Source organism: Ochotona princeps, chromosome 25, assembly GCF_030435755.1.
Source record: "Ochotona princeps isolate mOchPri1 chromosome 25, mOchPri1.hap1, whole genome shotgun sequence".
NCBI classification, from domain to species: domain Eukaryota; kingdom Metazoa; phylum Chordata; class Mammalia; order Lagomorpha; family Ochotonidae; genus Ochotona; species Ochotona princeps.
Genome location: NC_080856.1, coordinates 22,383,912 through 22,399,360, shown reverse-complemented (window position 1 = coordinate 22,399,360; position 15,449 = coordinate 22,383,912). Strand labels below are relative to the sequence as shown.

The 15,449-nt window shown below is 38.7% G+C and overlaps 1 protein-coding gene across 4 annotated transcripts in view; it reads right to left on the bottom strand.

Annotated features, from left to right (window-relative positions):
* The window catches only part of DGKI (diacylglycerol kinase iota), a 402,429-nt gene that overhangs the window by 33,357 nt on the left and 353,623 nt on the right, over positions 1-15,449 (bottom strand). For all 4 annotated transcript variants that reach the window (XR_009244222.1, XM_058654978.1, XM_058654979.1 and 1 more), the window contains one exon: positions 8,349-8,374. Coding sequence is in view for 3 of the 4 variants with exons in the window: in XM_058654978.1 (XP_058510961.1) it covers positions 8,349-8,374 (26 nt within the window). In the remaining variant the exon portion in view is untranslated. The remainder of the gene's footprint in view (positions 1-8,348; positions 8,375-15,449) is intronic.

Here is a 15,449-nt window from a genome sequence, read left to right as displayed (position 1 = left end):
TATGGTTACACCAAATAGCGAGACATAGTGAACGGCAGGAAGAAGGAATAGGCAGGGTTAGGACACAGCTAAAGCGAATCCTTGGAAATCTCAAGAATGCATCTTGTTTAATGTTGTTTGTTCCTTTTGTCTGATTACTTTGTTTTATTTTGTATTTTAGTTGGCAGTGGATAGTCTATTTTCCTAAGATTTGTGAAAAATCAACCAAGGCTAATATGCTGCCATTCTTATTACCTTCAATTCAGTCTTTGGCGAGCACCCATGGAGACTACCGTAAAAGGCCATCTTGTCAGCACATTACTAATGGAATCTCTGAAAAAAAAAAAAAGGAGCAAGACTGACCTACCTTCTGCAACAGGGAACAATATTAATGAGGCTGCAATGGGATTCCAAGATGTGTGGTGGAAGCTTCAGTTTGCCAACACCACATCCTGCAGCAAGTTTAACAGGAGGATTTGCATACAGAGAATCAATTCTGTGCCAAGGTACAGCATAGAACAGGGCAGTGCCTCTATTCACTGTGTTTATAGACACACAGAAGAGCAGTGCCACCTAAGAGGGAAGTATTTAGAATACACTCAGAAAGGAGTGAATGAAGAAAGAGAAATCATGGGCTTTGGAAGTTGTCAGGAAAATGTATGATTGCTTGTCCTTAGAATCCATGGAGGCGATTCCAAGACATGGGAATTAATGAGCACAGGGAAGGAAGAGTAATGAAGATGATGTACCAGACGGATGGTTGGAAGTGGTATGGTACCATATGTCTGCATGAATGCCAAGAGAGAGGGCCCTGGAAGCAGGAGAGTAGAAAGAATTTACAAGCCAGGAGAGTGAGCACTAAAAAAGTTGAAATCTAATTAGAAAGCCAACAGGGGATTCCATGGAAAGAAACCAGATCTGGGGCAGAAGAGAACACTGGAACAACTGTGCATCACATAGCCCAAAGTCACTGCAAAGTCGCACACTATGGTGACCAGTGTTGTCAACCTCTCCTGGCAGAGCAGATGTTTCCATCGGCACTATCAGCCAAGCTTACCAATCAAGCTTTACTAAGAAGTAATTTAAAGAAAAGGGGAAACAGCTAACTTTCTTAACCCACCCCATTCTTCTGGTCGTAATGGTCTCCTTCCTTGTGATATTTACTCAAGGAAAGAGCTACCTTTCAAGAACACTAATTAAACAATGAGGGTTATTATTGGAAATAAACCCTTGTTTCTTAGACTTCGAAGAATGGGGGTAGAAGAATTAGGTCAAGAATATATATCAGAAACATCTTTCAACATCATGCAATAGCTTACAAGTTAAAAAAAAACGTATTTTCATCTTTACTGAGCAATTCCTATCTAACAAAAAGGACTTTCCATTCAAAACTAGAATCATCTTTTGCTGTTATATGAGCTCAAACTTCCACAATGCTTCTGACAGAAGAATGCTTAATAGGATCTGAATCCAGGTTACCTGACTTTACAACTTTTACCTGAGGCTTCAGCCTATCTCTAATCCCTACTAACAATGTAGGTGATCTTGGACAAGTTATTTGCTATGTTATACCTTCATTTTCTCTCTTATGAAAGGAGAATAATATTAGCCCACCAAATATTCCAGAAATAGATACATCAAGTGCTGTACAAAGTTATTCCAGAGATTAAAGAAGAAACCCTTCCCAATCCATTTTCCCCAATTAGGAATATAGGACATGCACTATACAATAGGAATGCTATAGGACGTGCATTATATAACACGAACACTAAAGGCTAGTCTTACTCAAGAAGATGGATCTAACTTCTAAATAAAATACTGGCAAGCCACATCTGGCAATGTATAAAGGAAATAAGTATGATAACTGATTTGAGCTAATCTCATATTGATTTCCATTACAAAATCAGTTAACAAAATGAATCATATTAATAGTTTAAAGGAAAAATATCACCCTAAAAGATAAAGGAAAATGAATTCAATAAAATCCAATATCTGAATAAACATTAAATACTTACTGTATTTGATTGAAGGGAAAGTTCTTTAAAATATATACATCGGGGGTTAGAAGGAATATATATATTTGCCACCTACCAGTAAACCTCCAATTTATGGTGACTATGGCACCTAGTACAGGAACAAGACCTGAACTGCTAATTAAATCTGAGCTGAATATTCTAGCCAGTGTAGAAAGTACCACAAAAAGATTTAACATACACAGTGATTAGAAGGAAAATAAAATGATCTATCTGTAAGTGATGCTACCTATGTAAAATACTCTTCCAACAACAACCCCAAATCCTTTAGGTGCATCTCACAAATTCTAAGTTCAGCAGAAGTATTTATATAGAAAGAAGACTATAAAAGTCAATTGCATCTCATTATGCTATAAAAGATCTCTCAGAAAATAAAATTACAGAATCATAACATGATTTAACATACAAAGAATACCTAGGACCATGGTTAACCATTGATCTAACCCTTCATTAAGAAAATGATAAAATTCTATTGACAGCCACTTAAAAAGGCCAATTCACACAAAAGACACAGTTGGAAAAGGAAACATGATCCTTTATCAATTTTGTGTGTAGATTTATAGATTCATGAGATTTCCATAAAAATTTCAACATAAAACTTAATGAAGCTGGTTCTAAAATGTATTTGAAACAATATAATCTATGATATGACCAAGACAATCCTAAGTAACAACATATTTCCAGGTATGTCCTCCACCAGAAACTTGGATTTCTACCAAAGTGAATCAATCAAAGCAATAGACTATTGGTGCATGAAGAACTATGTGGATCAGTAAAACAGCAGAGAGCATAGAAATCCACACGTATGAGGCAGGAAAACAGAAGATACTTTGCAAGTCAGTAAAGGGAATAAATGACATTGGAACTGGTAGTTGTGCGTACGGAAAGTTCGTGCACATGCATACTAGAATAATCCATGCTGGATTGCTCACGATAACAAGACCAAAACCCTCGGTTCAGTCTGCATAAACATTCGTCAGAGCACAGGTACAGGAATTGCTGTATATCCCTATGACAGAATAACACAGAACAACTCTTCATATGGCACTCATAAGGAGAATCACCAAACCATCATTTGGAATGAAATAAGCAAATCACTCAAAGCCACGCACGATGATTCACATTTTAGTTTTTCAAAACAGACAAAAATACTCACACATATGAGTGTGCATATAAAGTTACTCCTGTATAAACATATGTGATATGTACACACAAGTAGTAAAGCAGTAAAATAAAACATGCATGTTATTCACCTAAGGACAAACTAGTTCTTATTTACCAAAGGCCAGAAAATGGAATAAGAGAGGTAACCACGGGGTTGGCATTGTGGTGCAGTGGGCTAAGCTACTGCTTGGGGCACACACATGTTCCATATTGGAGTGTCTGCTTTGAGTCCCAACTATATCATTTCTAATCCAGCCTCCTCCTCACGCATTCCAGGAGGCCAAAGGTTATGGATGAAATGCTTGGGTCCATTCCACCCACGTGGGAGACACAAAGTCCCTGCCACCTCGCTTTGGGCTAGCCCTGGCTACCATGGGCATTCTGGGTGTGAATCGGTGGATGGAAATCTCTTATTTGCTCTTTCTCCCTCTCCCTGCCTTTCAGTTAATCAAAATAAATAAGCCAACATTTTTTAAAAGAAAGAAAAGCAAACAACATGAAGCTACCAGATTTCACTTTTTTTGGTCTATTTCTTAATCTGGAGGCCAGCTATACAATAGTTTCTTCTGCTTATCACTTCAGTGAGAAGATAAATGATAACCATTTATAAATATTATCTATTTTGGTACAATTAAATAGATAAAGATGCATATTTGAGAGAGCAAGAGCTGAATCAGCCAAGGACAGCTGCCGATGCCTCCAAAAGCTTTGGATCACACCATAATGTGTGTGTCCTTGCTTCTTGGTTTGATCATGGATTCGTCCTTGGCTTCTCTCCATTGTGCTTGTTACGGTTCTTTTCCTGGATACCCCACTACCACTGGTTTCATCTGTTCTGGCATTATTGCAATACAACAGCCATTACGGAATCTGCTGCACTCACACTGGAATACCTGAGGGCTGACCAGTCTGGGAGGCAGGAACACAGGGAAGCCTACCTCGGGTACTCCCATGGATGGCAGATGGTTAGCTTTCCTTGGAGCAGGATCCATGGCTGCCTTTTATTCTGCAAGTGAACAGATATTGGTTGGAGGATACACTCCCCTCAATGTGCCAGCCCCATTAAAGGCAGCAAGGGGCACATCGTAAGAAGCCTGTGAAAAGAGCAGGCTTGTAGGAGATACAGAGAAGGCCAGAGCTCAGGTGGGGGTCGGCGTAGCAGCTTGGGCACAGAGGGTGGCTCCAGGAGCAATTTAAACAATGAGGCGATAGGGAGGAAGGGCAGCAGGACCTCAGAGGCCAGGGCCACCCATGACAGCCCAGCACATCTTGCGACAAGCAAGAGGCCTCCTGTTTCCAGATGTGGCATCACAGTGTAATGTGCCCACTGGGATTCAGCATGGCTAGCTTTCCTGTAGCTTTGGCTTCACTCAGTTAACTAATTATGAGAAAATGTGACATTGGTATTTACTTTTTCTACAGGGACAAATCATTCCCAGCAGGAGGGAGAAGTGGTTATTTTTGTTCTGTTTTGTTTTGTCATTAAAAAGAAATTACTTGCACAGTAGTAAATATACTCTTGTTAAAAAGGGGGAAAAATCTGTTTTCCCTCAATTTTTATCAGTTTGCCCTAATGTTGGCAAACAAGTCTTTGCTTTTCCAGGGACATGGAAGATGAAAGAACTAGCGTTATCGTATGAGAAATGGGTTGAAAATTAACTACCACTTTCTACATACGCGACTTTAACCAAGTTATTTAGCCACTTTGTTTTCCAAAAAATGCCACGTCAACTACACAGCGCTATTTGGTAAAGATGAAATGAAATCATATGGTTGGAATACTTCAGCAAAGTGCTTCTTCATAGTAAGTGCTCAATAAAATGGAGCCTGTGTTATTAATGGGCCTGACAGTCTGACATAGAAACCACCCGCCATCTATAACTTCCCTCACAATTCTCTACGACCTCACATCGCATCATGGGCCAGCCTTTACTTTGATTGTAGGAGCCAAATTATACATTAAACATTTCGCTCTTTCCCACCCTGATATAAAACAGGTTTCCCATGAAATTTTCTTCTTTAATGACAACATCGAAGGAAAACATCCCCTCCCCCTCTGACCTTTGAACTTCTCAAATGCTGAACAAACATCCTGAGCAAATCAGAGCTTCCTCTTGCCTAGCCCGGGTTCTACAGAATATAACATGCTGCTGGAGTCGCTTGTCCTAAGAAGTGATTTCACACGACAGCCCACTGGAACTCATGCCATCTTAAAAGGGACACCAGCTACGAACGACTCCATCTTTTTTTTCTTTTTTAAAAGAATGACTTAATTGCAAGATATTTTGGGGATAGCCGAAGTGATCAATGCTCATTAAGAGAAGCTGATGACTCATGGGAAGCAAAGAAAATGTAAAAAAAAATTACAGGCATAGGATTTATATTCCAGTTTCACCATCCATTTACCCAATATGCCTCATATTTTCCAGCCATAAATCTGAGACAGAAAGAAATGTAACAGGTGTGTAACAAGGTTATTATTGTGTGCCTCACTGATGAAGTGCTGCTCAAGACATTTCACTCACCAAGGCAAATATAAACTGTTAGAGAAATTCACAAACACAGAAGTACATGTTCTATCACTAGTACTGGGAAGAAAACCTTGAGACTACAGAAGACAGAGTATTTTTTCAAGGGTGCAGGAACTGGATGATGAAGAATTAGGTAAGATCAGCTCAATCAGCAATACAATTTTACAGTACGTGTTTGAACTATCTTTAGAAGCTAAGACATAGGAACACATAATACTTTTTTTGAGACCATAAAATCATAGCTCAGTAATTTAGATAGTATGTCTCCAACTAACCACATGGAACAGTTCTTGAAAAAAACAAATCAGTTCTGAAGTGCTCTTAAAGCAGAGCAAGTCTTTTTGATGGCAGTCACTTTTCAGAACTTCAAAGGGCCCTGACACATGCTCCCTGATAACTCGGGACTGTCTAACAACTCCCAACAGCCCACAGACCTTCATCTGAGAATTAATCCCCCCTTTTCACTGTAGTTCTTCTAGACAGGAAGGCAAACCAACAAGAGACATGAGGAGGAAACTTAACTCAAAATAGAAGCTGGACCCAGCACAATAGCCTAGTGGCTAAAGTCCTTGCCTTGCATGTGCCAGGATCCCATATGGGTGCCAGTTCTAATCCAGGTGGCCCTGCTTCCCATCCAGCTCTCTGCTTATGGCCTGAGAAAACAGTCGAGGATGGCCCAACGCCTTGATAACTTGCACCCACGTGGGAGACCCGGAAGAGGCTCCAGGCTCCTGGCTTCGGTTCGGCACAGCTCCAGCTGTTGCGGCCACTTGGGGAGTGAACCAACAGATGGAAGATCTTCCTCTCCGTGTCTCCTCCTCTCTGTATATCTGATTTTCCAACAAGAATAAATAAATTTTTTTAAAAAATCCAAGTACAAGCTTCTAGCTGACTATTAGGCAAACGTATCATAGTAAACTTACTTATTTCACGGACTCGGACATCATTTTCCATTTGGCTCTTCGCAGAACATGACACAGCTTATTTCCAATACTGGGACAGATTTCAGGATGTGGCATGAGAGAGTTAGCTACTAGCTTTTCCTTTCCTTAAGTGATCTATTTGCTAAACATTTTTGAATATTTGCTATTTGTTGCAAACTGTGTCAAAAACTCACAACTGAGTCACCAGATTAATGAAGCAGCAAAGTTGTGTGCTATGTCCTAGAATTGAGAAAATATTTGCACTAATAAGTGGAGCAGAAAGCTCTCACTGCGAAAGATGTGAGCTATGCACGAAGGAAAACTTCCAGCCACAGGGATCCAGAAGTGTGTGTGCAGGGAAACAGGATCAGCTGTGATGAGACGTCACAGGGAGAAGAGGGAAAAACAGCCAAGCAAATAATGAGCACTATAGGAAGAAAACGAGTCCAGCCATCACTGAGGGGTTTACTGGTCCACACAAAACAACTGATCGTGGAAATCTGAATATACAGTGTGACTGTAGGAAACACATCATTCGAGTAAACTCTTACTATATAATAATCAATTTGCTCTAGTTGTCTCTCTTTATAAAAGATTTACTTTTCTTAATTGAAAGGTTGAATGATACAGAGATTGAGGGAGAGAAAGAGGTATTCCAAATGGCAGTGTTTGCAGACACTGGGCCAGGCTGAAGTCAGGCATCGAGGACTCCAAGCGGGGGAAAGGAGATTACAGACTTGGCTCATTCTCCATTTCCTTTCCCGGGTGCGTTAGCAGGGAGCTGGACGACAAGTGAAGCTATTGGAACGTGAACGGGTACTCCTATGAAATGTTAATGCTACAGGCCACTGTTTAACCTTTGGACCATGTCAACACAGATATCTCTCTTTTAAAAGATTAATCTACTTGTTAAAATGTTTGAGAGGTTTAATGAGAGAGAAAGAGGCAGAGAGAAAGAGGGAGAGAGAAAGAGATCTCTCGTTTGCTGGCTCACATGTCAAATGCCTATGATAGCTGGGGCTGTGTCAGAGGAAGGCCAGGAGCTAGGAGCTCTGTTTAGATCTTCTATGTGGGTGGCAGGGACCCACGTGATTGGGCCATCATCGGCTGCTGACGGCGTATGTCAGCAGAACGCTGCCTCTGAGGCAGAGGCGGGGCATGAACACAGACGCTTCCATATGGAATGTGAGTTTACTGTGTTACAAAGCCTACCCTGACAGCAATCTCTTCAAATGAAGATAATTTACCTCAACTGTATCAGGATTAATAGCACTTAGACTGCACTTCACTTCAAAGTTAGAACAGTCTTTGCAACCAGATACCCTGAGACATGGTCCCAATGGCTAATCCATAAAGGAACTCTGGGGATTTCTACTATAAACATCAATTTTAAATATGAAGAACAGATTCACAGAGGTTATATGATTCACCTGAAATTAAAAAAAATGTTTCCAAAAATGGGATAGAAGTCAGGCTTTAATTTTCACGGTATTTATTAAAGAAATAGCAGTAACAGCTGAAAATAATAGAAGATATGAAATCTGGCCAGGATTTATTTAGTTTTTCAAAGTGCTTGAGCTTTAACACTCAAAACATATATATATAAGGGTGATATTTTAAATATATCTTCTTAGCTAGTTTTCCACGATGATTTAAATAAAATGACCAAGGTTGAACTTTTAATCATGAATCTTGATATAAATAAGACAAATCCTTACCATGATCTTCTGAAGAAACTGGTGACCTAAAAGAGACGTAATAAGCATGATAAATATTTCATAGATTATAATTATAAAAACAATGAAGAATTTCATAACAAGATTCCTATAAAATATAGGTACCCATAAAATCAATATAAGTAAATGATATAGTTAATATGCTGTTTGTATGACACAATCCAATTAACTATCGCCATATTCTAACCAGACTGGTTAACTGTTAGGAGTTTCTAAAAACTCCATATTCCATGCCAGATAGTAACCGTTAAATTTGGAGTTGTCAAGGAAAGCTTAAAATCAGACAGGAAACAGCGTGGATGCACTTATACCTCACTGGTGGGACACAAAGATTAGTTACTCCTCACTAGGGTATTGAAGATTTCTCTGCACATCCCTCCTAACACTGTTCACCTAAATTGTTGACATATGTCTTGTTAGAGTTATAGAGTTAGACTACCCGAAAAACAGCCAGGTTCAGCAAAATCATGCTTCAGTGCTATAAACTGCTAAATACTGAAATTAAAATAGACACGAGACAGCTGAATAGTAATCTATAGCCATTTTAAGGTGTATAGAACCTGGTTGTATATAAACTAATAATTGAAATGTCAATGAAGAAGTCACAGGATGTGGAAAAAAAATTTTGGAGTTGTCATCCCAAAGAGCTACAAAACAACCAAAATGTCAAAACAAACAAGCCACTCAAGAAATGGGCACGGGAAATGGGCAAACACTTCACAAAGGAACAAACCCAAATGGCAAATAAACATATGAAAAAATGCTCAAGTTCCCTGGCAATAAGGGAAATCCAAATTAAAACATCAATGAGGTACCACCTAACGCCAGTAAGACTGGCCCACGTGAATAAAAGCACCAACAACACTTGTTGGCGAGGTTGCGGGGAAAAGGGAACCCTACTCCACTGCTGGTGGGGCTGCAGGCTGGTACAGCCTCTATGGAAATCAGTATGGAGAACATTCAAACAACTCAAATACAACATACCGTATGACCCGGCAACAGCACTCCTAGGAATATATCCAGAACACTTGTTTTATGAGAAACCAACATGCACTCCTATGTTCATAGCAGCACAATCAGTAATTGCAAAAACATGGAAGCAGCCAAAATGCCCATCAACAGAGGATTGGATAAGAAAGCTATGGTTCATCTACTCCATGGAATACTACTCAGCTATTAAAAAAAACAAAATGCAGTTCTTTGTGGCCAAATGGGCCAAACTGGAAACCATAATGCTAAGGGAAATGAGCCAATCCCAAAAGGTTAAATACCACATGTTTGCCTTAATTTAAGATGACACGATGTTATGTATAACAAGTTATGTTATGAATGTTATATGTTGTGTATAAACCTAAATTGAAATGTCAATGAGGTGGTCACAGAAGGTGGATAAGAAATCGCATTTACTTTTACCATATTGGTTACTCATTACTATGTCAATTAATTCCATCGTGATGTAAATTTTTGCTGATGGTATGTTGGAGCTTTTAATTGATCGGGATGATAGTCTGCTGGCTCTGTCTTCAGACCAGAGAGGGTATACCTAAGAAGCCGTTGAACTTGACTAGACAATAAGATGCTGGACTCTATGTTTGGTATATGCTTGCAATGGGGGAATCTCAACTGAACTTGAATTGTGGTTATGCAACAAGGTGGAGGAATCCACCATGGTGGGAGGGTTTGGGGAGGGGTGGGGAGAATCCCAGTACCTATGAAACTGTGTCACATAATACAATGTAATTAATGAATTTAAAATAAAATTTAAAAAAAAAGAGACACAGAAAGAGAATTCATAGATGAGATCCTACAATGTCATCTAGTACCCAAGATCCAGCAGAGTGTCTGTGCATTGAAACAGACCTACTTACAGAGCAACAACAACAGAAAAATGAGACATAAGTAGGAGAAACAGCATGCATTCTCATTGTATTTATACTTTACTCTATGAAATTTGAATGAGCATACTATAGACTCTCAGTGGTAGCCTTAGGTTCCTAAACCCTGGAAATAGCAAAGCCAGGCAAGAGGCAAGTCCCTGGGGTCACACTGAATATATTCAAACACCAATGACTTATCATTGCATGTGTGGGTGCACTTCTAATTATGGTAGTCAGACATCAAATATGACACTACACACCAGCCACAAAAACCATCTTTCCTAGAGTTGACTACTAAATGAGATACTCAGAGCAACACGGACACAGCCATATACATGAGTTCATCTCAAGCTTGAAAGACTACAGTCTGTCAACTCACTCGTCTTTAAATGCTATCATATTCCAGAGCTCATCAGAAAGTCAACATGTTGCCTTCTAATAATCTTCTAGATAGGTTTACCTGCTCCTAGGCCAGCTGTGAGGTGGATAGAGCACTAAGGAATGAGTCTGAAACTGTGACTTTATCACAGTCAAGCAATATCCAAACCCGTCAGCAATTAAGACAATCATAATCTTTCCTAGTCATTAGAAAAAAAAAAGGAAGGAAGGGTGCCATATGAGGAGAAAACAGAATTAGAAGGTGACTCTGAAGAGGAAACCAGTAAGGAGAGCTGCTTTATTAATCTGTTTAGGGTATGAAAAACAAAGAGGGACAAGGAACCATCTTCACCCCGACATCTTCAAATGAGAAGTACACAAAACCATGTCTCAGATGGATTATAATTAATGTCTCAGAGCTAGTAAAACAAAGAGAAATCTATGCCAACAGACAGTGTGGCAGAGCCCTTGCTGTCTTTCTGCAGGAACAAAGCACTACACGAAATCTGAGAGGTTCCAGAAAGCCTCTCTCAAGTCGCAAGGGCTGCATGCTGTACCATGTCCAGGCAGTGGAAGAGAACTGTCAATTTCAGAGTGTTTTGCAAAGATTAGTCATGTCGTGTTTCTGGGCTGTGTGACTCTCACGTGCCTGGATTTGTGGAATTTTAAGACATATGGAGTATTTCAAGCCTCACTCAGTAATTCATTTCTCACTGCAGTGAGTTACCAAATTACTCAGGAGACATGCACGTTATCCATTACTGTCAAAAAAAGGCATAAAACGTTCTACAAAACTTGGCTCAGGAGCCCAGAAATCTCCCCCAAATCAGAAATAGAAGGAGTTACTTTAAAAATTGAGGCTGGATCACAGGACAGATAATCTTTCTCAAAATTGACCACTGAAATATGGAGGAAAACTCACTGCATATTCTTCCCACCACCTGAAACACATACAGTATTTTCCTGGGTTGTTGGGTTGTTCACTGTTTTCTCCAAGCACAGCTAAATAAGGAGACAGTAACTACTCCCGTAAGACTAGTCTCAGCTTTCCAGTTGTCTCATGACAACATTCAACCCTTAATGTCTTTTTCCTGATCATGAATGTCTTAGAATTGTCTACAGAGAATTTATGTTTGCTTTTTTAATATGTGTTTTGGTATAATTTACACTTTTACTTCACTGACCTCAGCAAAGTGAAAACAAAACAAAATTTGAGCCTCCAATCTAAAAATTTCTTCTGTTGCCTGAGGTCTAAACAGGCATTACCTATGGCTAAATCTTTGACTTGTTGAATTAAGTATTATCAGGCTCTGTACAAAATGATGAATAGTCAAAGAACAGTTTTAAGGAATGCATTAATCTAGTGAAAAAATATATATATGAACAAATGATCACAGTATAGAAAATACATGCCTCTATAAAGTTATAGATAGTGACCAAAACATAAATAAAGTAAAACAGTAGCATGGAGAAAAGAAAAGAGAGCCGTTCTTTGTTTTTCCCAAAATACAAGAGCCATCTAGGTTGGCTTTGAAGGATAAATTAAGCCTCATGAGCAGGTGAGAGAGGAGCGGAACTCGCGGCTCAGGCAGCGGGAGTGCGAAAGGGGATAAAGCCACGAGATTTCATCGGAAGTTGTCAGATATATATGTAGTTCATATTTTGCCAAAATGAAAATGAGTAATAATCACGAGGACTAGCGAAACAGAAGGCCACTTAGAAGTGCCTGAGATTCTCAAGGACATCACAAGACACATCTGGAACACAGAATCAAAAGGAAAGTTTATTCTGGTACCAACAAGATAAATATATGCAAACAAAGCGTCTTCAGATAGTTTCCAAAATACTCTGCCAGAATTTCAAAATGATCTTTACAAACATCATTTGGTCCATTTTTTTCCATCAGCACCCTGAAGGGCCCACATATCTTCTAAGCTAAATGAAGTGAAATTTTCAAGCGAAAAAGCCTTGTTTTATTTGTGCATTTCAAGGAACCTGCTGTGGGGAATGGACTATGAAGAGAGCACGACAACAAGTTAAAAGGTTAAAGACAAATTAAAGGCAATTACTGCACTATCTCCATGTTAATAAGGCAGAATAAAACTTTCTTCTTCAATTGCTTGGAACTCTATGAGAAATAACAGAGGATCAAAAACAGTAACTGAAATATTATCCTTGAAAGGTGCATACACCTAAATTATGATACTTGAAGAAGAAATACCCAGTGCAATAGAAATTTGGCTTAATTCAAGGACACAGAAAATATTTTGATATTAACTGAAGAGGCATAGGTGAACACCCTCCACCATGAGCCACAGTGTCCAGCTCATCAGAATTAGAACCAAACCTCAGAGCAGTCCTGTAAGATCTGCACGTGAAGCCTGCTGACCCAAAGTCATATTTCCGCCAACACACCACGTCGCTCATTGCCCTTATCAACACAAAACTCCAAATTTCAGAAAGAACTCACCAAATACAAATAATACAAAAATACAAAAAGAACCAGTTTGAGCTTTTATGTCAAATGCCACACATAGAAAACATGATGTGGGGTGGGTACATACTAAAAAAGATGATTGCATACAGCAGGTAAAAACTGTGAATAAATCTTGAAATTTAGAAATTTAAGCAAGGGAACAAGTTGGGAAGTAAAGAGGAGAGAAAACAGAGCCTTTGAAAATATTAATGTAAGAAAAGAAATGTAATGGTCAAATAGCTAGATGACAACAGGAGGTAAAGAGGGCAAAAGTTTGCCCAGTATCTGGGAGAAGTCTGACAACTTTTTCACTGCACTGAAAAAGGAAAATAAGAGGAAACAATAATTCTAAATACATTAAAATATACAATATTGACGAAAGAAGCATAAGACACAAATAGAAAGACACTTTGTGTTCCTGAACAGTTAAAATATAGAGATTAAAAGCAAAATATAGAGATTCAAAGCAAAAATACTTTGTTGAAATCTTTTTGCTTTTTTCCATTTTAATTACTCTTTTATGAGTCTTTACTTGAATATTTGAATATTTGTCAAAGTGTCCTTTCAATTGTTAGCCCTATTTGGCAAAAAAAACGATAACTTTTGCTCCTTTTAGATGAAGACAGTATTTCTGAAACTAATATATACAGAGTTGCAAATAAACAAAGTTTAAGAAAAAAAACCACTATTTTAGACATAGGAAAAAAATTTAATAAGGAAAAATTAAAATATCCTTTTTCATTTTGATGCTAGTATGTCCATATTATAGATCCAAAAGTAAAAGCTGCTTTGAATTCTTAAAGATTATATATATAATATATTATATAATATATAATACACAATATAATTATGTATTACATATTCTATATTATGTAACATATATTATATATTATGTAACATGTATATTATATATGTCAGGTTCAGGTAATACCTTTTGGGGTGCAAAGGAGTGTGTTCTTGGGAGTAGAGTGTTTACATGAAAAAGCGAGTATATTAAATTATCCAACTAGATCTAGCAAGAACATCTTAGAATTCACATTTTCCAAGAATAATATTGTGGCTATTTGGACTTTAAGGGAATGAGATGCGAGACACACATCAGCTAGTGGGTACGACACTGGACAGCTCTGTTTCTGCACTCAGTCATCAGTATAGCACAAGACACTCCAAGACAGACTTTAGATCACCTTTCATCAGCAGGCCCCCCTTCTCAGCCTCTTATCTGTCAAATAGATCAAGTGAAAGGATTGAAGACACTGAACACATCTGCCCAGTTTTCTACCAGCAACGCGTATGGTATTTGTGAAGGCAAAGGCTCTTTCAGAAATAGTCCACCTCTTGCGGTATTTCATTAGACTGAAATCATGAGACTCAAAAGTGTGTCAGCCTTTGCACACATTTTGCAGGAACACTCATACTGTAACAACACTTCTTGTATACATGTGAATAATACCATTCTAATTCCGGTTCTAAAGGAAAGAATTTTTGTCATATTGCTCTCTTTCTCAACTCATGACTTCAATTCAATAGCAACCATGGCTTTCATCCATGACTCTTCCTCAAAAGCTACATAATTCTTTTCCTTATATAATAGACACAGTATGAAAAGCCACACACTTTGGAATTCCTCTGAAAGGCACAGGAGAAATGATGAATATTGGCAATCAACTATCTTTTCAGAGAATTACCCCAAATGAATGCTTATTTCCCTTCCCACTGTCCCCAACTCACATATTTTTTAGTGAACACTTCTCAATCATCTCTTAGCAGGGACTTGGTCAAGAAAGGGATCCATACAGAGCTGGACTGACAGTAAGCTTTCAGGAGAGGTGTTAAGGAAAATCTAAACACAAACAAAAGCAGAGATAGATACCCTGAAAATATCCAGCTGGGAGACATTTCTCTATGATAACAGGCTAGATGGGGTGCAGGAATTGTGACATCCCCACATGCCTGACTGGGGCAGCCAGGGTTTCTTCATTTCCTGCTTATCATGGGATTATAACAGAAAGTAGAAGTGGAATGCTAGGCTGAGTTTATATTCTGTTTAACACACCACAAATCAGTAAACATCCTTGCTCCAGTCCTGGCAGCAAAGTAACACATACATGCTACGTACTGAAAACAACTCGCCCCGGGCCTTTGCTGATTCATTTCTATTACTGTCTTAATTCCGACTATAAAGGTGAGGCCCTCCGTAAAATGATCACTTTAATTAAGCATGGGGTTGTCAGCTGTCATACCCAGGAAGCAAAAGAGAAGTCTTTCATACCCAGCTACCAACTCTCTATTCTTTCCTTCTCCATTTTTCTTTCTTTCTTTTTTCCTCTTGACTATCTGAGAACGTCCAGG